This window comes from Gallus gallus, chromosome 2 (genome assembly GCF_016699485.2).
Source record: "Gallus gallus isolate bGalGal1 chromosome 2, bGalGal1.mat.broiler.GRCg7b, whole genome shotgun sequence".
NCBI lineage: Eukaryota > Metazoa > Chordata > Aves > Galliformes > Phasianidae > Gallus > Gallus gallus.
In genome coordinates, this window is record NC_052533.1 from 107,145,421 (window position 1) to 107,172,060 (window position 26,640).

At 41.2% G+C, this 26,640-nt stretch overlaps 1 protein-coding gene across 5 annotated transcripts in view; it reads left to right on the forward strand.

Annotated features, from left to right (window-relative positions):
- The window catches only part of DTNA (dystrobrevin alpha), a 220,355-nt gene that overhangs the window by 158,485 nt on the left and 35,230 nt on the right, over positions 1-26,640 (forward strand). For all 5 annotated transcript variants that reach the window (XM_046937866.1, XM_015282622.4, XM_025147924.3 and 2 more), the window contains 9 exons: positions 1,058-1,212; positions 6,428-6,533; positions 9,109-9,275; positions 11,622-11,746; positions 14,176-14,184; positions 16,278-16,358; positions 18,231-18,320; positions 23,854-23,931; positions 24,549-24,641. In XM_046937866.1, the coding sequence (XP_046793822.1) occupies positions 1,058-1,212; positions 6,428-6,533; positions 9,109-9,275; positions 11,622-11,746; positions 14,176-14,184; positions 16,278-16,358; positions 18,231-18,320; positions 23,854-23,931; positions 24,549-24,641 (904 nt within the window). The remainder of the gene's footprint in view (positions 1-1,057; positions 1,213-6,427; positions 6,534-9,108; positions 9,276-11,621; positions 11,747-14,175; positions 14,185-16,277; positions 16,359-18,230; positions 18,321-23,853; positions 23,932-24,548; positions 24,642-26,640) is intronic.

The window sequence follows — 26,640 nt, forward strand, 5'->3', positions numbered from 1 at the left end:
GATATATTTTACGTGCAGCAGTAAGGAAAGACTTCATGTTCAGTGCTGTGAAGTCTGTAGTTTAGGTCTAGAACAACATTTTCCAAACATTTTCACCAAAGGATTAAGACTAACCTCCAGTTTCCTCTGCGCCTTCTACCACAGCCAAAGAAAATGGCATTTACAAATTGTTGGTTAGGGTAGGCCAGTAGAAATTCCAGATGCAAATTTAGTCTTCCAGACTTAGTGCCATTTTTTAGTAGATAATCTCTATGTAGAGATTCAAATACAGACTGGCTGTAAGTTCAAGTGTTCTCTAGGCTGCTTTAAGAATAAAGAGCAGAGTGCATCATGTGGAAGACTGAGGAAGGACATTAATTTTTCCAGTAGCAGTCTCAAGGTTCTGTCACTTCATTCCAGCTTCCTAGAAGTGAAGCAGCTGACATCACTGCCTGAAAAATGATAGACGTGCCTTAGTCCCTGATCCCATGATAGGCTTAGGGTCCTTCGAAACAAGAGGAGAAGTAGTGGCTGAGAAAAGAGAAACCTGCATCTCTGGAGCAATGAAGTGATGTAATATTTTTCTACAAGGACAAAAAAGCTAAGCAGAGAAATGAATAGAAAGTAACGTATTTGAAAGTGCTTCAGTGTTTTGTGTGTCCGAAACAATGTTAATTAACTTAATGAGCTTGTTGTGAAGATTTAAATTTGACAGGGTAAGCTGGCAGTAGGAAAAAAGCTGATGTTGCGTATCTTGTCAAATTAGATCCTTCTTATCTGATTAAATTGCTGCCTCATGTCATGCATCAGACTTCACTTAGGAGATGACCACACACTGGAAAAAAAAAAAGCAGGAATATTTTCATATCAAAATCAGCTTCTTTTTTATATGTAAATCATTCTCTTTGTATTCTACTGAGTAGGGTTATAATTAAAAATGCAGTAATAGTGGCTGTTTCCATAAGCAGAACATGTTGTTTAGCACTTCTGTTTCAGATCAGATAATACTGGATTAAGAGCAAATTTGAAGCTCAAACTGAAGTTGCTGTGTCCTGTTCTTGTCTTTTTTCCCCCTCAGATATATTCTCAATGATTTCAGACTCCAGTGGAGTGATGGTGTATGGCAAATACGACTTGTTTCTGCGGGAGGTTCTCAAGCTGCCCACAGCTGTTTTCGAAGGGCCTTCATTTGGTTATACTGAGCAATCAGCAAAATCTTGTTTCTCACAACAGGTAAATGAAGAACAAGTGTTCTTGACACAGGCTTTCAGTCACACCTCAGAGCAGGCTGAGGCTTTCCTCCTTTCTTACACATAGGAACATATGGCTGGATGGTGATTCACTTTGCTCGTTTCTGGTATGCAGGTTAGCTACATGTAGTGGGAATCTAGTCTCTATAGGTTCCTTACATAGTCACCAAGGAGGGAGTAGCTTTGCCAAAAAGTAATTCAGAGCAGGATCCTAGGTTAGTTTCTAAATTAGAGACCCTGTGGAGACTAAATTCCTAGTCTAATCACTGAAGTTAAATGCAAACTCATAAGTAATGTAAATACCCCAAGACATGCTGTCTGCCATTGCAGTTAGTTGTTGTTGCTGCAACATATATGAAACTTTAACTTCACCGTACAACTCTCATCAAAAAAATCAAACTACATGTCCTTCAAGTGATGATGTTCACACACAGAAAGTTTACAAGGGAGTAGAAATACTTGTCTTCAGCATCCCCTGAGAATGGAAATCAGTAGGCACTAGAAAATCCCTAGTCCCATACAGATACCATCAATGAGATAGCATCAGGAAAACAGTGAGGTTACCCTGAAGAGAGCACAAGATTTGCCACACCTCACCAGGCTGGTTAGGCACACTAAATATACCACTTTGGCACCAGCTATGATCAAACACTTATTTCCCATGGTTGGGGCTGAGTGTCCACTTCTTCAGTACTGTGGAAGGAGAGACATCCTCTGGCACTTGCCATGCAGCACACTGAGTAATGCCATAAATATGGCATAAGGGAAGATGCTGAAACTGGGAAAATGTTAGAAGTAAAATGTTATTTTCCTTCTCGTTACATTCATTACTAAAGTGTAACTGAATGCTGTTGAACAAACGGAGCAGGAATAGTGTCATTTTCATGCAAAACAGTCTCATTTTCTTATTTTCCTTCAGTTTCATCACTAATCTGTAGGCTCTCCAGTCAACTGAAAGACATTGTTGAAATTCATTTATTGAATCATCTCCCAAATGATTTTAAATGATAATGCTTGCATGTGTGAAAATAGTCTTGTTTCACAGTGGGCGATTTAAAACAGCACTTCATATTGTGTTGAAGAATTTACATAGTGAAGTGACTTTTGATAGTTTTGATTTAAAATAATAAAAAAGTGTTCTTGCATGGCAATAGAGCATTCAAGCTTTGAACATTGAACATACTATGAAGATCAAAAATTAGTTTCTTCTTTTTCCTTACAATGTCATTTAGGCCTCATTTTCTATCCAAGCAGCAGTCAGGAATGGGGCTTTCATTGACACTGTATCCAAATAAGAGTGGACCAGACCTATTAAGCTACCTTGGGAAAGATAGATCCTCCAAACAGTCGTTAGAAGGTTTAGTTCCAGACTAAACAGACTCCATTTAAAACCACCAAGAGTTAGGTCTTTGAGTAATGTCAATACGAAGTGGATTTACAAAGCTGCTGGTCTGCATCTCTAAGCAGCCAAGTGTTCTTGTAAATCTAGTCCAGCAGTTCATTTACATCCACTTTATGCAGTTCTCATTCAGTCATTACTAGGAATGAACAGGAATCTTGAAATATGACTCTAAGCAATGTGTCCCTATGACACTGTGATAAATGGTAGCCACAATTTTCGTCACACCAAAGGTCATTCTTTCACTTTCTCCGATTACACTTAATGTACCTTGGGATAAGTTCAGCATTCTCTCTGTTGTAAGCATTCCTGAACTTCAGATATTTCTTCTATTGTAGTTAATTGGCTATATAAGGTAGAAACAATTACCATTTATTGTTAAGCAATGGGTGTTTGCGTGTATTAGTACCGTATTACATATTCAGTATTGTTTTTAAAATTTCAAGTGAGTTTGATTCTCTGCCCACTAGGTGTACATCCAAGGAGATCAGTGTATTAACATGTTCATCCTGATATTCCAACATGTTTTAGCTGTGTTTTTCTCCTTTTTTTAAATATAGTTGTATGTTTCAAAATATCACTTTCCTGAGCAAACCTGATCATTTCACTAAAAAGCATGATTAGGTTGAACTATTAATTTGAAAAAAAAAAAAATGCTAGCATGTTATTGGAGAAATGACCCTCCTACTCTCTATTTTTTTTTTCATGAGCCGTCCAATGCAGTAACCAGTGGGAACTTTAAGCTTTGGCTACTGGGACATCATGCGGTAGTTAAGAAATGTAGGCTTAGCATTCAGCAGAGACTGGCTTCAAGATTATTGCTTCTGGAAAAAATCATAATAATAAATCAGACTCTTATTTGAAAACAGTTTTTAAGTGCCTTCCAAACAGTTTGGTATTTTTCATTGCAGTACATACGACACTGCAAAAAAAAAAATGCATTCCTTGATCATCTCCTTATTGTCTGCAAAAATAGAGGTGGCAGATTCCAAACAATATGAATGTTTTCTTTTTTTCCACAGTTAGGAAGTTACACTGATAGTATGATGGCTGTCTCTGAACATTTTCGTGTAAAAAATAATTGGTACTTTGATTATCTGTAGAAGCACACATCTGCTTCCTAGCCTAGACCTTGCCTTCCCTAGGACAGAACATTCAGGCATGTTATTGACTCAGTACACGTATTCTGCTGAGACCTCTCACACATTTACATGAGTCATCTTTTTTTCCACAGTACTTCAGTGCATTTTGTGCCCGTTTACTCCTAGCCGTTCTCCCCACGCCCCCAGAGTGATAATGCAGGGAGTTGGGGTGCTCAGTTAGCCATTTCCATTTGCTCTCATCTTGGTCTACCTGAAGCAGCTCAACCCCATAATAAGTGGATTCCTCCATGTCATGGGAATAAAACTCTGGGAATGATCTTCTGCTTGTGATGCCAAATCCATTTCATTTTGCATCAGAAAGGAATTTACCTGTTGCAGAAATGTTTATTTCTTCCCCATTGTACTCATTCATTTGATTAAACCACGTGCATTCCTCTGTCTTTGAACCACTGCTGGAGGGAATGACTGATCAAAATAGAAACAGCATTCCCTCATCAGCAAATTTATGGAATTTATGGAAATGTCAGGCAGAGGAAATGATTTAATGTTTCAGAATATGGATCTGTGGCTCAAAAAGGAGTTTTATAGCCACCACTTTCCCCCATGGGTGGGATTAATGTGATATTATATTGTATTTGTATTAAAAAGTGCTGTGATGCTAAAAGCCCTATTTTTAATTTCTCTTTTTATCCCAAACTAAAAAATACAGGCACTAACTTCATTTTCTTATCACTTGGCTAAGTGCTATTTCACAAATCCAGACTCCATCTGCATGTGATACATATTTAGAAAACAACTTCCTATTTTCCTAGCAGCTGATAGAAACTGCAGAAGGAAGCATGCCTTTTAAAATGTATGGAAATTGTTCCGCTGGTGCCCTTTCATGGGACACTGCTCTCTAATCCATAAAACCAGTGACCATTGGAGGAATGGTCACTCCTCCATATGGCTCCTCCAGGCTGTAAAGCTGTCAGTGAAGCTAAGTTGTTTTAGTTGCCGCTGTTTTAAATTATAGTTGCATGCAAAAGCTTTCTCTGTTGTGGAAGAGCTGTTCTTGTCTCCCCATCTATTTGCTTGCTTTGAACGCTTACGGGTGCACTGTCAACTTACTTCCCAGCAAGAGCAGGGAAGAGACAGGTTCTGCTCAGCCCTACAGCTGAGGCAGTGGAGGACCCCTCTGCTCCCAGGTTTGTTCATCCGCTCTGGGAAGATCCAACAAGCAGGTGGTACCTAAGGTGATAATGCATCGACACAAGCTGGCGTGGGGGACTGGCAGAGCTTTAATTACCCTTACTGGACTGTATGTTTGGACTTCCGTAGTGAAAGTATGGCAGGGAAAAGGCCGTATTTCATTAAGATTTAAATCTCATATTCCTGCTACTTCTGTTCTTTAAAGAATCCAGACTGTTTTCACAAATAGCCTGAGGTATTTTCTCTTATCTTAGGGATAGAAACCTTTATATATTTCCCAATACCTTGCAATATTTCAACCTTGAGATTGCTCCGGAGTGCAAAGTTTTCCATTGATCACTCAGTGTATAAGAGAAATATTGATTTTCTTTACATCAGGCAGCAATTGTATATAAATGCAGCTGAGGCACTCCATCTGGAAATTTCAACTCCTAAAAGCACTCCACTACACATGAAGATAATATATGTCACTGCATAGCTGCTGTTTTCCTTTCTGATGAGTGTTACCACCCTTCTTCAGCAAGTCAAGGCAGTACTTAATCAAATATGAAAACTTATCAATCCCTTTGAATGTGGGGACGCCACTTAAATACACGTGTCTATAAATTACACCTGCACATGCTCTCAAGAGGACTCAGTATTTTTTGTCTTAATCTCTAAAGAAAGGCTCAGTTTCTGATTTCTTAAGGACTCCCTCTCTTGGACCAACCAGTAGCTGTGTACTTCAGTACTCTTTCTGTAGCCAATGTGCTACATGGGAAAGTGAAAGGACTTATGGAAGAGATATCTGAAGCTGAAAGATCACCTGTAGGTCTGAAGAAACAACTAAACTAAGGTTTGTGTGACTCTGAACGTCTAAGAAACTTAAGGTCTGATATTAGATTTTTTAAATCAACAAGGATGTTTTGGAGTTGAAATCTCTTTGAAAGGTAGAGTGGTGTAGTGCTTATAGGTATAGAGAGTTAATATTTTCAAGGTCCCACAGTCAGAGTTCTCCCACAGCCACTTAACCATGGCTCAAAGGCCAAGACGTGACACAATCTGCTGTGATGATCTGCCCATATCTTGTGTTGTTTTCTGGACTTACACTCCCGTGTCTTTTTTTTTCTTTGTTGGACTATCAGCCATTCTTTGCTGACTGTAGGCTATGCACAGTGATACCCTACATTCACTTGTATTTTTTAGAGGGTATTCAAAACATATGAGAATGTAAATGTGAACTTCATTCACAAAGGATGTTCAGGTGATGACTTTAGAAGACACTTCTAGTAACTGGGAACTAGGAATCTCCAACCCAGCCTCATGAAAGCCATTAGTAATACTAATTCTGATTTCTGAAAATAGTCCATGTTTCCTAGTGTCGGTTGTTTTCTTCAGTAAACCAAGGTTGCAGGTAAAAAGTATTTGAAGCTTGTTCCCAAGTGTTTCTCAAAGGACAAGGTAAAATCATGTTGATACATCTGATTACTGATTCTTTGTGCATGTTTGTTTTCTTATTTGAGCAGAAAAAAGTCACATTAAACACCTTCTTGGATACTCTCATGTCTGATCCCCCGCCACAGTGTCTGGTGTGGTTACCACTTCTGCATCGGCTGGCAAATGTTGAAAATGGTAAGAGCTGTTGCCAAAAAAAAACCCCACATTACAAGAGTAAGCTTCTGTGTGAGGATTTTCTCACTCTATGGATGGTTTTATAGGAGCGACTCTACTGTGTTCATTAATTTCATGTGTTGCTTTTACAGTTACTGGTAAAATATTTGAAGAATCCTGTTGGTCTTTCAGCCAGAAATAGGCTACTCTACTCTAGGGAACCTGCTTTAGCAAGGGACTTGGACTAGGTGATCTCCAGAGGTTTCTTCCAACCCCCACAGTCCTGTGATTTTATGGTGAAGTTTTGCTGCACTCTGAAAATTATCCTGATCTTGTCCTCTCCTCCTGTGCTCTGGATAAGCAAAGGGTGGTAGGATTTGATCCATTCACATACTTCAAGACCACGGCTTTTATTAGCTGTGACATATGGCAGTAGTGGAGGAACAGCTTGACAGTTTCCGTTCATGTGATATTTTTGGCAAGAGAAGGGCAGTGCAGTGCAAAATACCAGGAGGTCCTTAGGAAGGATCTCCTAAACCTAGGCTGCCAGGCAATATACTATGAAAAGGAGTGAGGAAGTTGCAGATTCATCCTTATGTTTTTATTGCATGGAAGATGAAGATTAACTGTGAGATGTCTATTTTTTCCATAAGGACTGTCTTTACCCAAAATGAATAGATGACAGACATTGAGACGGGAAAGGACCATGAAGATTAGCTACTTTGGTTATTGCATTGAACACATTGCTTATGTCTGGACAGAAACGTCTTTCAGACTTAAAGCTCCTTGAGCACCTTGGCAAAAATCCACACTCACAAATGTGGAGTCCTCCAACCAAACCCTTCATATGATTTCTGTAGGATGCAGGCAGTGCTGCCACACTGAAAGTGCAGGGGCAGAACTGGAAAGTCTGTCTGTCTCATTTCAGTGTGTGGCCGCTAAATTGCACCCCGCAAACTCTGTACGGTTCCTCAGATACTTCTGGAAGAGTTTCTCAGCTCCACGCCAGCATGCTGCTAATGTCCAGAACGGCCAACACTGCCAATATTAAATAGACCAAGAAAAAAGTCAATACAAGGAATACCTGTCTTGTTCAGGTGTACTTGTTCTTGGTAAAGGGGCATTTCTTGCTCACTGGCATCAGGAGGCAATCATGCTGACAGCCATTATTCCAGTACTGTTTGTACTGCTAGAAAAAGGGAAACTTAAAGGAAGAAGTTTATACCAAAACAAAATCCATATTTTTGTGAATAATTTTTCAGCCCAGTATTTTGTTTCTGAGGTTGCTGTGCAGGGGGCTTGTTGAATATTCCTGTGTTCCTGCTTCTCTGAAGGTTTGCCTCTAGCATAGCTGAGGCTTTGAGGCAGTGCAGGGGTGAAGAAGCAAGGCTCAGAAAGCGGAACAAATCATATATACTCACACTGTTGGGGAATAAAAATATTCTTTGTGTATTTCTTACAAGTAAATGAGTCTAGAGGAAGTTGAGATGTCCAGCCATTTTGGTGATAACAGGAGATGGAGAACTTTGTGCATCTTCTTGAACTAAATCCCCTTTCCCCTTAAAGGCATGAGGGTGGATGAGGTGACAGTCTTAAGTCCTCTGTGCCTACAGAGCCGGTAGTCAGCCCCATCTTCCTCCAGGCCTTGTCATCCATCAGCTGCCTCCTGCTCTCCTCATCCATCCCTGTCCCTTATTGGCTTTGCGGTTTCCCAGCCTTGAGCACAAACCCTTCCTGCTGTGAAATTCTGGCAAGGAAATGAAACCCTGACACACTTAGACTGATCTAAATCCTCCCAGACTCAACGTCACGAGGGAAGAGCAGGTGTTTGGTTAGAAAGAGAAGTACAGCGTCCTATGGTAAGTATGACACATGGTACAGTGAGGAAAGAGGAACACACATAGCAGAAGTGCCATGAGAGGGATTCACAATGTCCTGGCTGTTGGTGTGCTCAGTGCTTGAATTCTCATTGCTGCCTGCTTCTGGGGGGAGCAGAGAGCAGGACCAAGCTGGTCCCTTTGATGGCCACATTTCCAAAATAAGACATCCAAAGCCAAATGTGTAATTTTGTATGCCTATATGACATCGGCTGTGCAGATGAGACAGAGGTAATAGGGGACAACTTTATGCCTGAGGACACTGCTGTGATTGGATTACTGGGCAGCAAGTCTGGCATTTTCTTTGGGGTGCATTGCTGTACCTCCGAACGGCACAGCAAAACACTCAACTTCCCCCAGCAGTGTAGCCAAAGGCTGCAGGGGATTTTCTCACTTGTGTATTTCCTTTGTATTCTCTTAGATACAGTTTGAACATATTTCTTGCTGCTGCAAGCAGAGACATAGATATCTGTCCGTCAGAAGTCAGGGGCGTAGGGCTCAGTGTGGCTGCTGTTCTCCACAGCTCAGGCCGGATTCATGGAGGGGAACACGAGTTTTTGTGCATAGAGCCCCATGGGTCAGAGCTGCAGTCAACACCTGACGTCACAGATTCCTAGGAAAAAAAAAAAGTGATTCACTCTTCCATTCAGAGTTTTTCACATCAGCTTTTCCTTGGGTTCCTCTGCTTGGGGTTAAAGCTTGGCGTCTCTCTCCCACAGTCTTCCATCCTGTTGAGTGTTCCTACTGCCACAGCGAGAGCATGATGGGGTTCCGCTACCGCTGCCAGCAATGCCACAATTACCAGCTCTGTCAGGACTGCTTCTGGAGAGGCCATGCCAGCGGTTCCCACAGCAACCAGCACCAAATGAAAGAGTACACGTCATGGGTAAGGGGAGGCTCGTGCCTGAGGCGCTTTGCCCTGGGGTGGGGGCTCCCGGCAGGGACTGTCGGTTGGGATCAGCAGCCTGTCGGGGAAGTTGCACCCGGGGAGCTGGAGGGAGAGCACAGAGGTGGGAACAGACTTTCTGGAGCGTGGATTTAGGGTGCGTGTGTGTGACAGCCGTGCTGCAGGCCTGCAGCGCCGGGGGCCCGGAGCAGAGCGCCAGCCTCACAGTAAGTCCTCCTGCTCCCGTGGGGCTGTCCCCAGCTGTCCCTGTTGGGCACTGCTGGCACTCTGTAGGTGAAGTGGCTTAATGCTGGCTTATGAGTATTCTCAGCCAAGTGGCTGCAGAATATATGTTGATGTTGGGGTGGTTCTGGCACAGTAGATTTGAACATGGTCATAGGCTTAGATCCATCCATGGCAGTGTTTATTGTGGAGAAAAGCAGACTTCAACCTTTTTATCGTTAAATACTTTTTCTAAGCTGGCACAGGAGCACTGACAGCTACCTTACCCTTTTCAGGGCATCTGGTGTGGGGGCTGCGCTCCCTGGGGGCTGGAGACAGCCCTTGGTCCCTGAGCCTCCCCATCCTTCAGGGTGCTCAGCCAGAGACCAGCAGACAAATCCTGACTGATCTCAAATACAGCAAGAATGTAATTGTTATAAAAGAAAGTCATAAGTGAGGCAACAACTCACACACATGCAGTGCTTTTTGCGTGCTTCTTAACAAAGCTCTGAAACTTAACATCTATAAAGCAGCAGTCTTACTGTTGATGGAGCCAGCAAGGGTTAAATCTGATGTGATTTGCTCTGTATGCCAGTCACATGGCCCTGCACTGCCTCAGAGCAGGTCTGGGTCTGTGAATGTTTTTGTGGGTCTTAATTGCTGTTTTTTGCATAGACACAATGACTTGAGCTTGGTCTCTGAATAAAGGAATGCCAGCTACCTAGCTCTGGCTCCACTTACAGCAATCTGTGCTATAAAACCATTTTTGGCTGTAGCAAGAGAATTGTAGTTGTAGGCAAGAAATCGTTTTGACATATAAGATTTCTGCTCAACAGAAGACTAAACATGACTATACCTAATGGTTTCAAATGCCTCATAGTCAGAAACAAACATTTTCCTTCGAGTATGAAATAGCCTTTCTATAGTGTTCGTTAGCATTCATTCAAAACAGGTTAGCATTATCCATAATAAATCTATATCAAGCTCCACATGCAGGTTAAAGGTGTTAGAACACGTGGTGGAGTTCAACTGATCTAAATTCAGAGTAAAATTGCATTTATAATATGAGAGAAAAAGCCTGAACTTGACTTACTTAGGTTGGAATTGCATAATAGAAATATTTCATTATTACCTTGTTGATAGTAATAACTATGTGACATGCATGTGCACATATACAATGCCTCCCTTGCTAACCCCTAAAAGCATTTTTAAATTTCATCCTGCTCAGCTGTTTTTTGGGGAGGAGGAGAGGGTGTAAGGGTCATCAGCCTGGGTTTAACTGGCTGAGAAGCTGAGTCACAGAGAGGTGAATTGGATTCCCCAAGGATCTCTCGCAAAGCCTAAAAGAGGTCCTCAGTCTCCAAGCTCATGTCTAGAAAAGGGTTCAACTGCAAGGAGTGCTCAAACAAAGCTAAAGCGGAGTGTGTTGATTTTTTTAGATGAGTACTGTTGGAAGACTAGTGGGATTTGAGGCTGGAACTCATGCTTTCCGCGCAGAGCCTTTCAGTCTTTTGATGGCAGTAACAGTTTGTCAGCTTCTCATGTGCTGTTGCCATGTTGGTGCAACTGTGGCCACACCTGCGTGAAATTTCCCAGGTCCTGGTTCATTCACCAGTATAATGGGGAGGTGAAGACAAGCTTTATAGCAATAAGGTGCTGAGCTGAGGAGGGAAACGCTCACGAAAAGGAGAAAGAATGTAGCAACTCTGTACCTGGCACCCAGCTAGAAAGTGGATGGTGTCTTTTACGGTAAGCTATACAGACAGGAACAAACAGATGGGTTCAGCTCACATTGCCAACTGGTCAGGCACAGCCAGCACCATCCTGAGAGACCTCCCTTTGTACTGCCCTACCTTCAGTGTTTCCTGAGCACAGCATTGCAGGGACCCATGTCAATTGCACCTGTCTGTATAGATATACATGCCCAGAGCCTTCTCTGAAGGCAACTGAAGGTAAGAGCAATCTTTTCTCCAGTCTGAATGGTCTTTGGCTTACCAGAGTGGGGTGGGAGAGGATGAGGGAATATCAGTCATATTGATGTAAGCAGTAGAGCTTCCTGTTGTTTTGTGCGTCAGTTCGCACCTTACTTGTCCACATTACCTCTACCTTCCTTGTTCCTCCCAGAAATCACCTGCTAAGAAGCTAACTAATGCACTTAGCAAGTCTTTAAGCTGTGCTTCCAGCCGTGAACCTTTGCACCCAATGTTCCCTGACCAGCCTGAAAAACCTCTAAACCTGGCTCATATTGTGTAAGTATCTGTGTGCTCTAGAGAAAGTAAGCTTTGTTGTGGGGCTTGCTTACACCTAGTCTAGATGCTATAGCTCTGAATAGAGAAGGAGGCAGCTGTGTCATTACCGAGTTCAGTGCATCACAAGTGCAAATCTACTGATAGAGATAATTAGTACAAAAATGTGCTCTGGTGTGTCGTCACTAGAAGGTTGGTGAAATATGCACATATAATCAAGTATGGGACACAAGGATGGTATGTCCCTGTTCTCCTCAGAAGTAGAGAAGATGCAGTTTCATACAGTTTCAGCACTCTGGGATGTGTCCATGCTTTGAACATTAGTAGGCACCTAACGTCAGTGTATCGAAGGTAGTGACACAAGGCACCAGAGAAAAGTAGAGTGACCAGTTTTGTTGAATTCACCGTCAGAGTTCTCACTGACTTCAGTGGAGCTGCGACTTCAACTGACCTCAAAGACCATCTGTACGAGTGCATAAGTTGCATCTTTAGTTGACAAGTCACTTGGAAAGCGCCTGCTGTCTTTACATTTTTGTATCCTTCCTTGTGTGGTTTTAAAAGTCTTCCAAGGCCTAAAAGCGTACTCTGCTCTTCAGACTTGAGGTGCCCCAGCAGCTCAGCAGTGACAAGTTGCTGTAAGGCACAGCTCCTCGTGGAGGAGCTCTTTGGAGCACATTAGCCAGAGATGGATTTGCTGATCTATCACTCTGCGCTGCCTGATGTAAAAGCCTGACTGTGCTGGTTGAGGCAGTGGTAATGTCACTGGGCCATTCATGTCTCAGGGCAGATTTGGGAAGCCAGGAAGCATGGAACCAAAACAGAAGCCTCCATTCCCTGGTGGCTGAGGACCTCTGAGGCCTCAGGGCGTGTTGGAAGATGGCAGCTAGTAAAAGCTGGGCTGCTGTGAGTGGGCTGAGTGCAGTTAGGTAAGGGAAGGAGAAGGTACTGTAATTGATTAGGATCTGCTCCAAGTCTTTGCTGTGAAATTAACACCTTCCCTTCTTCCTAGCTATATGGGCATAATTTAGAGTGATTGGATGTGAGAATGAGCCACCATCTATTTTGTTTTATGATAGGATTTCTCTTTATCTGTAGATTGAAGGCAATATAGCTATATTGGCTATAATGGGATGTGAGTGAAAAACCTGCAAGTTGTGGAGGTAGCATGATCTACAGCATAATTCACATAAATTAACTGAGGGGAGAAATATGCCACGGTACCTCATTGAGAATAACTTCTTGCCAATGTGAGTTTTATTTTTAAACATAATGGAAGTTGAGAGAAACAGCTCTGGGCGAGAATCCAGGCAGAAAGGTTTTTATACGTGCATTTAATGGAAGAATTCTGGCAACAAAACAGTATCCTTTTTTTAGTAGTTTCTTCCTTAAATGAGGACAAATACTCTCTTCATTACTATACTATCTTTGCTGTTTATCGTTCTTTCACTTAGGAGTGGTAGCAGACAGAAGGGCGGCAGGATTTTTCTGTTTTACTGGAGCCACGCAAGATTTTCAATTAAGTAATATATCTAAGGCTCATTTAGGATCGTTTTCAATGTGTAGTTAATCTGATGGAGGAATTACTAAGGGGAGATTTTGCTTTTCTGTAGCTAAGATTAGCAACAAAAAAGGCACCATAGTCTGCAGAGACAAGTGGCTTGGTCAGAGGGATTTTCAAATACGTTTAGCAGTGGCCTAACATTGTTTGCATCCAAGCCAGTGGGAGCATTATTTTTGACATCAGTAGGGATAGTTTAGACAAGCAAGGAGCACTTTGTAAAATTCCTGTTATTATTTTTTTGTTTTACTTTGGGCATGTGTTAGGCTATAGCGTGCACTGTTACGTAGCATTTTTAGGTTGTATTGTTTTAAGTGTTTTTTGCCTCCTTGAGAAAGTTGACTGAGTATCACCAGTTCACTTTTGTCAGAGAGCTTAATCACTCACTTTCAGCAGTTTAGAAAGAACCTCTGAAGGATTTGCATTTATAGTGATAGGTAAGAGTTTCCCTTTGTTTTACCACAAGGGATGCTGTTCTTGTTTTACCACATCACCAACGTATATAGGTCTTTGTAGGTGTGTTTGAACATCCATTTGATATTCAACCTAAACCTGAGGAATGTGACAGTGGGTATCAACCTTGCAGAAACTTGACTTGGGAAAACTCAGATTCATTTTAAGTTTTCTTGATATAAGAATTGACAAACAAATGCTAATCACAAAAGTTTAGCAAAGCCTTGGAGTTTAGAGACATCTGTACACAAGAGCAATTCTGCATATATAAGCAGCGTCAGTGACCTGCTGAGGCTGTCTTGGTTTTTACAGAATCGGGGTCATAGGAATGGAGATTGTCCAATGCTGTACTTAAATCACATATTTTTAAACCGGCAATTTAATTAATTTTCTCTTTTCCATTTCATTTTGGCTGCAAAAGAGATACTTGGTGAGTATTTTTCTTCTTTAGTACATTTGTTGGAGGAAAATAGGTTGAGAAAATTCTGTGATCTCATTACCAATCCCTAGCTTTTTACAGGAGTCCGCAACACAATCAATCATTGTCTTTGAATGCAAAGACATATTGAGAGGAAAGAACTTTTCTAGGATTTAGAAATCTTCCCTTCCACCCTGACTGAGGTAAAACTTAGAAAAGACACGAACCTGAAGCACAGATGTAATGATCTGCTGAATTTCATGGATGCAGTGTATCCACTTCCACGCAATCAGAAAGAGTGAATGGAGTGCCAGGCAGAGTTGAAGTCGAGCTCTGCCAAACCTCTCCTGCCTCTCCTCTAGGGGAGCATTGGAAGCCAGCCTCTCCTCCTGTCCTCTTCGGCATCTAGGACTACACAGCCTTGGGCTAGACCCATCTTTCAGAAAGGCTGGCCTCTGCCCAGTTAAGACTTTGAATATATTTGATGGACAGTGGTTACACTGTGAAAATTGAGAAAGCAGCAGATCAGTAGTTACTCCTAAATAATTACAGTTCCCAGCCAACAAATCACCAGTTGCTTACCCATTAGTTTCCAAGTATTCTCTCAAAGTTTCTTTTCAAATCTCTGTATCTCAAGGCTCATCCTACAGTGACCTTCCCATTATCATGGAATCATCCATCATGGCCTCACCCAAGCTCTTCCTAGCTCTGATGGAGCAGTTTACAGAAAATAATACTTAACACTTTTTCATCCAGAGATAAGTACATAGGACACACAAGTGTCCTTAACACAAATTTCTGACTGACTAGATCTGCAATTTTGCCCGTGGATCTGAAGACATGGGCTAAACAGTATATTGTCCCATAAGTATGCAAAATCCTACGTCTTTCTATTCCCAGTTGTAAATCTCTTTAAAATCAGGGTGGTAGTTTTGTGCTGAGAAATCCATTGGTGCTCACCAAAGAAGATATATGTGCTCGTTTTTGAACGGTAACAAAGTAAGAATGAAAATATATATTAATAGTTCACTTCTGTGCAGAACTGATTTTCTTTGTTTCCTACAAAGAGTTTGAATGGCTGATTGTCTTGCACAATTAGAGCACAGGAAATTTTGGCAGATGGCTACTGTATTTTCATCTGCCCATTCACAAAATTCAGAAAGCAAGACAGACCTTCCACAGAGCTTAAAGGGAATCATGACCAACTTGAAATCCAGGCAGTTTACGGCCTGGTCTCCATATGGCTTCAAGTTCTGCTTATACCTGAAAACCCTGTGATTTAGTATCATATTTTCTGTTTTTTTCCAAAGCATCTGTATCTTTTGCCTACTGTTGCATAAGAAGTCCATTGGGAATGGAAGAATTTGCTTGGATGGACACACACACAAAAAAAGATTATGCACAAAATGTTTTTAAGAGGAGGCAATAAAAGAAAGCAGAGGAAATATTCCTTCTCATTTCATTTTTACTAAGAGTGGGAAATAAAAAATGTAATAATAAAAGCATCGTTATTAATAGGTCCTTTTAAACTGGAAACTTATTTTAAATTTTGATTTAGGGGTTTAATATACCAGTTGAAAAGCTTTGCACTTCAGGCAGTTTTGTACTACAAGTATTTTATGGGACACCAAGGGGTATTGGGTACGCTGTGGTCACTGTGGGGGTATGGTAGCACAGAGCACAGTGCTGTGGATAAATCTGAGAAAAGCTATGTAATATAGCGGTAACTGCCTCATGTAGACCTCCATTCTGCCACAGCTAACCTGCTACTGGTGCTCAGCCTGGCTAGCTGAATGCACTATCTGCACCACAAACTGCAAGCTCTGGAGTCAGTTTGCCAAAGCAGAAACAAAATCAAGAGAATTGCTTAAAACTCACCTCAGAACACGTAAAACTATTATTTCCTGCTAGACCTAAGTAACAATGTGTTTTTATCAACTTTCGGTTAAAAACAACATCTTTAATTTTGAACTATTACTTAAAACAGAAGATGCCAGCCATAATGTTAATTTAAACAATAAACTTATTTAATTATCTGTAAATACGGTTGCTGATTGATTGTTCTGTACCAAATGAATGCAACTAGATATTTTACCTTCTTTTAGGCCCCCCCGACCTGTAACCAGCATGAACGACACACTCTTCTCCCACTCTGTTCCCTCAGGAAGTCCCTTTGCCAACAGAAGGTGAGTTGTTACTTTAATTTATGTTCAATCACTGTATGAGGGTGGAAGAGGTTTCCACTTCTAATTTCCCTCCTCAAGAAAGGCAAAATAAAATTAGCACATGTGAGCAGAAAAATACCCAAGTATCCAGGTGGAGAGATGAGGGAGGGGCACTCCAAACTCCTCGGGATGGAGTGCAGATCTCTGGTTCTTAATTGGACCCTTAAGTTCTACTAAATGGGCTCAAATGCAACTCGGGCATCCACTGACAGAGGCTGAGAATGGGTCTCTGTAGCCATTTTGTAGATGTCGCAGCACTGTGGGTACAGAAGTTGGGACATACCATTACCTACTGGGAATGGTTGCATCATACTGCAAGATGTGGTATGAACAAAGGGAAAATGTGTTCGTTCTCACAACATAGCGAGGCATCCTTCCTTCTGTTAAGCCATTCAGATTTTCTCTAAAGGTTACAAGAGAGAAAGGGCCGACTTAGAATATGGTGAGTCTTCCGGAAACAGTACAGAGAGGAGTGATGAGAAACATTAATCCCAAAGAAAAGGTGCTTGCAGCTGTGTGTGTACATTTTGGCCCGCTATTTTGGCTCATATGTCCAAAATACATGTGTAGCATTTGCTGACTTTTTCACCCAATCTCTATGTAAGCTTGCCGATGTACATAGATGAAAAAGTGGCAGAAAAATAACATTTTGCTGTATTGGGGAGGATGAGTGATATGTCGTCCTCAGGTGCATACTATTGCTTGGTCCTTGCTGTGTTTGTCAGTGCTTCAGTGTTCCCTAATAACCAAACACAACTCTGGGTATGCGTGGATACCTTTTTTAACACGGAAAATAAATCCTCGGTGTACAACACTGAAATGTTAAAGTAAAGGTGTTTGGTTACTACTTTGATTTATGAACTTTGGTACTGGGAGCTATAATCTGTAAACTCTCATTGTTATCTTAGTGCAGGAGGCTGCTGGGTTCGTCTGAAATGCTTTTTGAAAGCCTGCCCCAAAGCAGCCCCTAAGGCTGCTGCCTGCACAGACAGTGAGACTGCAAATGCAGATTTGTTTCTAGAGTTGGAGTATATGGGATTTTATGTGCTGGGACAAGGCAGAGTAATCTTATCTGTGGTCTCTACAAGACAGGTCATTAAAAGCAATGCTCTTTAAGAGTATAACTGTTGCTTCTATTTATGCCCAAGAAGTCCCTTTCAAAAGAAGTAGGCTTTGCCATGTATGTCAGCAACTTGCAGGAACAATTACAGTACAGTTTACCGTGCAACTTTTATTTTTTTACACGTGAAAAGTTCCTGATCATTTTACTTCTGTCTTCTTTAGTAGTTCAGCTGACTGCCTAACTGTCAGGATTAAATGTAGGTAATCTCTGGGCCATTAGAATTATTTTCCTCCTGGAGGAAGAGCTGATTGACTGAGAATCCCCTGAAGGCAGGAGGCAAAACCCACAACCGTAGGTACTCAGACTGAGCACGCAGTATGGCATCCTTATACCTCAAAAGTTTCCATGATGCAATGGTTGGTTCTGGACTTCATTTATTTATTTATTTATTTATTTATTGAGCTAACAATACCCTGATGGATAAAACAACTCTGTATAATAAGTGCTATTGTAACCTTTGTTTCATTTTCCTAACTGCATTTTAAGAGCTTCGCGGCTTATTGTCATTATTTTTAACTCTTACACGTTTCAGTTGCATCTATTTATTTAGAAAAAAAAATAGAAATAACAAACACCTACAAGCCATCAAGTCAGTGTTCTTTCTAAGTGGTTATAAGTTGCATTTATTGTAAAGAATTCACTGTGAACACGCTACTGTCTGTGCTTACTTTTTGGAGTATTAACAAGGTTTCATTGTTTGAATCATTCAGGTTGCTTGGGGGTATAAATGTAGCCAGTCCTGTGGCTGATGAGCATTCTCTTATAAAGCTGTATGTAAATCAGCTTCACAACAATTCACGGTCAGTATGAGAGCACTAACCCACTAACTGCCGTAGTTCTGTAGCTCATGCACTAAATCATTAGCAATTCTGCTCAATTACTAAAGACAGTCTTTAAGGAAGGGCTCTGGCGTGCTGGAGGATTTCTTGAGGCTCTAAATATTCTTTTGATTAGACTTCCTGCTGGCTGTGGGCTTTGCCAACTTTCCTTGCTTTCGCACAGCACTAATCTTTCATTTCACCTTTTCACATAGGATTAATATTATGCATCTGGAGGAAGTTGGACACCATTGTTTTTGAAAGCCAAAAAACGCACCTCTATGTTTGCATCTTCAGTGCATGACTTCCCGGGTATATTCCTGACAGAGGCATGAAAGAGGCTCACACAAGAGTCTGGAAGAGACTCCAAGTCCCACAGCCAGCCTGCCCTCCCTTGTCCGCAGCTCTTGCTGCTGTGAGTTAGCGGTCTGCAGTTCGTGCTGCTTGCCAGTAACCCTCCCTGAACCACTTTGCTTTGCTTTTCAAAATAGCCACCGAAAGGCAGGTGTACATCCTCCTGAAGTTAATGGAAACCTGCCATTTACTCAGGGAGCTTTGGAGGTGGGCCTATGCCTCCAGCTGATGCGCTGTTCTCCCAGAATTCTCTCTCATTGTAGTGACCTGCAGTAAGAGGTCTTACTCATGTTATGTAAAAGTACCAAGCTCATGTTATGTAAAAGTACCCAACTGGATAAGAACAATTTCCCAGTTTTTTACTGTGGAGTGTAACGACCTTTCTTTTTTTCTTCTTTGATTAGTGCATGAGATTAGCTATAATTCAATGAGAAAGTATTGGGACCAAGGTACTTTTTTCCTAAATGCCAACTCCTTCAATCTGTATTAGACTAATAACAGTGTCTCCGTTCACTCTTGTAGGTTTTACTGTTATTATTGCCCTGGGAGAATCAGGCCTCATTAGTGGAAGCTCATCCTCTCGTACATCAGAGAAACAGACTTTGACAGCCTTGTTTGCAGTTCTGCTGATTTTATATTAAATGCTCAGTGATTCATGTTATAATAAAAATTGTACAAACTTAGGGTAGAATTTCTAGCTGAACATAATCAAGGGTAAATCCGCTGGCTGTTTGCACGGCAGACAACTTATGGTTACTTTAATGTGTGTTGCAGTCTAGTTTAGTGGTTTCAGATAGCTTCGAAGGAGGTTTTTATGTAATTAGATGGTTTATGCAAAAGAGAATTGGCACAATTGTGCCAGTCTCTCTCATTTGTAGCATTCCTGTGGTATTTGTTTCAGATAGTTGCATTCGCATAAGAGCATTGCCATTCACAACCAGTCTTTCCCTGTAGCAGGAAATGCTGAATGCAGCACACCACATCACTCTGCTCCTGGAAATGAATATGGTAGCATAAATGCAGCAAACCACTCTCTTCATTTCTGAGTTCTTGGGTGGACAAGGGAAAAGGACTGGGAAGAAGAATCATATTAAAGAGAAGATCTTTGATAACTAGCAAATACAATGATAACTTGTGGGAATAGCTGAAAGGAGACTAAATATGATATGTAATTTGCAGTTTAATTGAGCTTTGGGTGGATACACAATTATTCCAAAGCACAAAGGAAGTCAGATTTAGACTTTCCTTGAGATGCTTCTTAGTTTCTTCAGTCCACCTGAGTATCACAGTCTGCTTGCATAGTTTGAGCCATTATGTCCATTAGTGAGTGTTAATGAGAACTTTGGCATAACAATTGCCTTTCTTTTAAATATACACAGTGTGCAAATTGGTATCAACAGTACAGTGTGCTCAGCTGAGTCCTTTACCCCTGTCTGTACAGCTTAAGAGCTTAAAAGCACTTATTTTAGTAAAGAAGGAACAAAAAAATCACTGATCTTCTCCCAAATACCAGATGATAGGCATTTGTTCTGATGACAGCTAATAAGTGATTAACACTGCAAGAGCTGATTTGTTTTTACCGTAGCTAATATTTTTTTTTAATCTCACCCTTATTTTTGTGATCTCTGATTAACTACAGGGCAGCAGAACATTGTTGCAGAGTAGGCATTGCCCTTAGAAACCCAACGAGCTGGATGTGTTAAGCCAAAACAGGTAGATTGAGCATTGAAGAAACTTCTGTCTAGTCAAGAAGAATAACTCTATCCCTAGCTGAATTAACAATGTCTTGCCTATTTGGATTCTTTTCTTCCCCAGCTACAGTCTGTCACTACCATAGTAATGGGTACAACTTCTTTCAGTCTCCTTTAAACTATAGAATTACGGGGTTTGAGTTGGGATAAGATGAAGCAGAATGGCTTTTCTTGCATTTTTTTTCAGTGCCCCCTCACAGTTGATACATTCAGTTCTTCTAAAGGTATAATCAACTGGAATAAATGGAGTGGTGCCATACATTCTAGTAAAGTGGAAATTAGTAATTCTCTGGTAGTCAGAAAGAATACACTGTGACATCAAATGCCCGTAACCAATGAGAAATTGAGTGTTATTTAATGCTGAGTAGTGTAGATGGTGCCGCCTTTGAATTCCAGATAAAAACCTTACAAAGAATTGGTTATTCAGCCTGGATGTAAAGCACTGGGAGGTTTCTGGACAGTATCTCTGGAGCAGAGCATGCTGGTTGCCTTTGTTGTCCACATTCCTATGTCTGAGGAGTGTAGTAAACATGAACTGTCAGTTTCCTTTGCATGTTGTTTTCAGAAGAAGAAGAGAATCCTGCTTGGTCTTCTTGGCCAGTGTTCTGCCTGCTAAAGGCAGGCTAAATGTCCGGTGGTTTCAGTGGTCAGGTAGGCTCTAAAGAGAGTGTACCTTTTTCACAGGTCTTCTTAGGTGTACATCTTTATAAACATCTGCCCAGAGGTGGAGGTCTTGTATCATAGTTTGGATAGGAAAACATTCTTCAGCTCATTGTAAAAGGAATGTATCTTATAAAAATGTAGTCCAGGTTGTTGGATCCAGACAAATTCACTGTGGCCAAAACAATCTTTGTGCTATTAGCTGTATTTAAGGGAAACTATGGGGGATGTAGGAGGCTGTGGGAGGCAGGGAAGGACAAATGTTATCTCTTCCAAAGAAGGAAACTGAAAGTGGAAATGGACAAAAAATGAAAGAGGTTATGCAAGTGGGAGCCTAACCTTGGTATCCAACAATACTGAAATTATGAAAGAATTAATAAGTTTCTGGAGGATAATAAACTGATGAGAAATAGCCAGCATGGATTTGTCAAGAACAAATTACGTCAAACCAAATTGATGTATTTCTTTGGCAGGATAGCTTGTCTAGTGGGTAAAAAAGAAGCAGCAGATATGATACAGCTTGACCTTTAAGAAGTCTTTTGACATAGTCCCCATATGACACAAAAGTACCCAAAGGAAATAAGAGCCTAGGGAAATTAGTAGAACATCAGCGCACAAGTGGTTGAAAATCAGTAATTAAATTTTCTAAAGTTTGCTATCATTCCAGGAGGACATATCAGCTATTGGGATTCTCAAGGTCTATCTTCAGTCAGACACTGTGCACTATTTCTTGTAATGACCTACCTGGAGCAGTAGAGTGAGTGTATGCAATTTGTAGATGGTACAAAGGTTGAAACGGTTACGGAGAGGAGTGCTTGGAGAGCAATTTCTAAATTAAAAAAGGAGCTCAATTGCTATGGTAGTAATTGATGTCCAAATGATTTGAAATCAGTTAGGGGAAACTCAGTAATTGTAAGTGCTCTAGCAAGGAAGCAAATAATCAAATAAAATATGGAGCATAGTTGAACGGACAGAAATATTTTGACAAAGGACCTACAGCTGCAGTGAACCACAAACTAATTGGATGAGCAATATGATTGTTAGAGTGCATCTGAGTAGGACAGCATGTAGAAATCTTTGAAAACTCATTACCCAGAGGTGGTGGCATCTGGAGGTTGCACCCTACGTAGGGCATGGAACGAGGAGCAAATGTGCTACTGAGCATGACAGAGTCCAGCGGAGATGCCCAAGTATCAAAAAAAAAAGCTTTGAAAATATAACTCCTAAGAGAGGGTTGGGTGCTAATACTTTAAGGCTAACAAGAGGGAAAGAGAGGTGAGGCCAATTGTCATGTTTGTTTGCTGGTCCCTCCACCCTAATTAAGTTGCTTGTGGGGCATAGGAGAGTTGATGCATGATAGAGGGGACGTCACAATGCGCTGTTAGAAAGCAAGGCTCGAAATCTTCCCTGCAGTCTTCAGTCTCCAATTATGGCAACAAATTTATCTTTAATTAGGAACAAATTTTGCATTTTTTGGCTGGAAGGGCACATTCTGTATCTCCTTAAAGCATTTTCCTTCCGCAACTGGGAATAAAACACTGAAAAAATGTATCCTTCTAGACAAAATGGAGCATGCTTTCCTGCGTGCACGTTACTTCTGTAGAAGCACAGCACACATAAACAGCATGCTGATAAACATAGAAACTAGAAGCAAGTTGTTTTGTTGTTTGTTTGTTTGTTTGTTCTCTGTGCTGTATTGCATTTCACTGAGCTCTCTTAAAGATTTAGTATAAAACAGTAGGGCTTGGATTCCTGGGACACCTTTTAGTGCCATGTTTTTCAAACCCCACCGATAGCCTTGGTCTTCCATAGCAGTGGGGGAATGGCACACATTTCATCTTTGAGAATTCCTCTAAGAATTTATCCTAATATGAAACTTTTGCTCTTCAGTTCATCAGAGCATCATGTATCGTACTTATGCAAAAAGATCTGCCTGTACACACACACATCTGGAAGCACAGGTTCATTGCATGCTAACACACAGGTCTTCTGATCAAAGATGCTTACAGTAACAGTAGCCAAACCCCAAAATAAGTGTTAAAAGCAAGAAAGTAAAATGTGTTTCTATTTAGCCATCTATAGCCAGAAATACTGCAGCAAGAAAGAAAAACTAACATTGAAATTTCTCTGCTTTTGACCAGTCTTATCTAAAGAAGTTGTTAACATGGATATTTTTGTACTGGAAAAGATGCAGTTACTGCAATCCATTAAATAGAGTAATTAGGAAAAAAAAGTGGCATTATGCAATTGGAAAATTGAGGTTTGATGAACTGTATATTTTTTAATCAACAGAAAAACAATACTTCTGAAAACAAAATTGGTGTGTCCCATTACTGCATATAAATAAGCAGATTTCCATAGGTTATTGAAACTGCCTCATGGCAGGCGTGGAGAAAAACAATTCAGCTGTTATGGGGAAGCTTTACCAACTTCTAAGCTGCATTTCAGGTAATGTTTACATCATATTCTACCTGCAAACTATACGAACCTTCAGCTCTCCATGTGTGAAAGAAGTACATCTTGTTTCTCTATTCTGTAGTGAAGGCTTTAAAGTTTGCTTTTTGAGAGCAGAAGGGAAAACTAGTTCTTGACTTCACATTCTGAAATTTTCTAACATTTCTTTAAAGCTGTATGTTTATTTCTTTTTCCTTCAGTCTAGGCTTCTAGAATGAGCTTTTCCAGACTATTCTGTAATAAATGTCAGGCTTCAGTGATTACCCTCTTCTTAGTTTTCCTGTCTTATTAACTAGCTCTCCCTCCAAGAACACTGACGTAGAGCAGAGCAAACTGCTGGCTAGGGCTGCTCCAGCTTTCTTGAAAGGCAAAGGGTAAGTTAAAGAGAGAGTATGTTCGTAGCTTGCACTAACACAGCTAAAACAAAAGCTTCTCCTTACTTCCCTTTGTTTTTAATATATTCTATAAATCTATTTCCTGAGAAGACTCTAGTAACCAATTAACCCTGTGAGCTCTGTAGGGCATGCTTAAGTGTATTTATGTGTACCTGAGTGTGAGGTCTTGATCAGACATTTCCAAGCAAATCCAGCTTGTGATTTCAGTATGTTAATAATCTGTGTAACAGAAATATATTTGATGTATTTAACCTCTACAGAATATACTGAAACAAATAGAGCTGATCTGGCAGTCTGCTTTATAATGAAATAAATGGTTCTGCATAGCCCCAGTCCTTGGCCCAATCTGGCATCTCACCGATTTCCGTGGCTGGCTGTGTCACTGAGTTGGGTTCTACCATCCTAAGCCATGAAATACTTAATATGTAAATTACAGCAGTAACAAAATACTTTCTGCACTCGGTGTTTTTTTTTCCTAAGAGCTCTTAATTATTCGTTCCTACATTCTCATTTCGCGATCTCACTTGCTCCTGCTTTCTCTGTTTATTTCCCTCTGTCTGTCTGGACTGCACCCTCTCTCCCCGCCCCCGCTCCAGGTTACAGTACAGCCTCGATGTTGCAGACAGGCTGGCCGATGAACATGTGCTCATTGGGTTGTATGTCAACATGCTGCAGAGCAACCCCGCACGGTTAGTGCAGGTTTGGCACTTCGGGGGGATCCAGGAAAGGGACGCTGGTCGGCCACGTGCTCTCCTCATGGCTACCCATGAAGCAGCTTGTTATGAGCTCTAACCTAAAGGGAACGTGTATGCTTGTGGGGTACGTCCTCCCAAAGCTGGTGGAGGTATTGCTGGTAGCGAGGTATTGCAAATAAGTACTTGATTAAAGAGTGACTTTACAGATTGGTTTGGAATGCCACACACCAGTCAGCGAGGGACTTGTCAATGGTAAAGTGTTCACACAATGACTCGATTTTGCATTTTCAAGGCGATAATTCTTGAGATGATGCATAATTCACAGCTTCAGTTTACCTTGATAGTAAAAATGGTAGTAGTGTGTAAATAATGCCAGTAATAGGAATTTGCTTATTAGCCTGGTGAAGGGAAGGAGTTTGTTTCAATTTTTACCTATGCCAGGTGTTGTTTTTACATCTACCTGATTTCTGCTTTGTTTATATGTAACTTGTATATATATACACGCACCTCGTATTTCATTCAGATTCAGGTATGAAAGGTTTTTAAATGGGTGCCTTGAATGTAGTTCATTATTTCTGAGGGAGGGAGTGTGGAGCTCTGTGCTCCATGCTATTTCTGAAGCCATGTGCTGTCCTAATGCTCGTGGCTAACGGCCTCACAGCTGTTCCTACTGCTACTGCAGAGAATTTCCCAGGTTAGAAACTCCCTGTATACTGTTATACGTAGAGAGGGCAATAAGCAGCTTCTTCAGGGAGGGTGAATGCAGTGGTTCTCTGCAACCTTAGAAAACTGATTTCTGTGCTTAGCTCCTGTTGAAAGTGGTAACTTGCCATGTAGCCGTGCCCTGTGGAGCAAAGAATCTGCATTTGTTGTTCTGGATCTGCTTCTCTACTCTGCATCCCACTAGAATTTGCCAGTGGAGAGAAAAAAAAAAAGGCAAACTGAATTTTAAAGAAGAGAATGAAAACCACTTCCTCAAAAACAAAACCATTTTGAAAGGGAATTTCATTCCCAGAGCAGCACTTCCAGAAAGCAAGCCTACATAATAATATTTACAGAGTGGCCATGAAAACAGGCTGCTGGGGCATGCATTTAGAGCAGTCTTTGCCCACTTATGATTGAAGAGAACGGGAGGAGGTTACCATTAGGTCTAGTTTGACAGAGGAAGGAGGAAAGGTTGCCCTGCCTTCCACGAGTGACGTACTCAATGAGGTGATTCAGGAGGCCCACGTAGACTGGACTTGATTTAGAGTCATTTTTGGTGGCGTGCTACTGATGCCATGCCTGTGATTGATTTAGCTTCAGAGAGGACCACCATTTGAGTGCCCAGCCTCATCTTTGCCTTCTTCATCTTCTAAATTTTATCCAGTGTGCTTCAACCTGTTCCTTCAAGCTTGCAGACCCACCTCACCAGGTCATAGTACATATTTGTATCCAAAAACAGGCATAAAATTTATGTGCCATAGCATCCTTAAGATGTCGTGTTTTTAAAGAATAAATGGACAGCGACTGATAATGGCATTAATTACTGGGATAACTGATGCAAAGTATAGTACGTAGCATCTGATTACTAACTTTAAATCACTGCAGTCACAGCGTCCTCAACTGGAAGCAATCTCAATCATTTATATGAGATAGCAATTAGATTTTGACAGAAACATAACCGAGAGGAACAGCAGTCTCAGTCATGCACCAAACCATGCTGCATTGTCAATTTCTGCTCAGCTGCAGTGAGACTGATCATAAACGGAATGGTTACATTTCGGTTAAGATGGGAAGAACAAACAAAATGTCACCGGGAGAGGTAGGTGAGTTCTCTGCATCATCTGGGGCAGCATCTTCAGCAAAATGGGAATTGCTCCTCTCCTGGTCCCAACATGACTGGATGCAGCTTGCTCAAAACCCACGCAGCTGTGTTAGGATGGTGGTGAGTTCAAGCACAGTGTTGCTGCAGCTCAGTATGTGGTCAGTTGTGTAAAGCACACAGCTAACT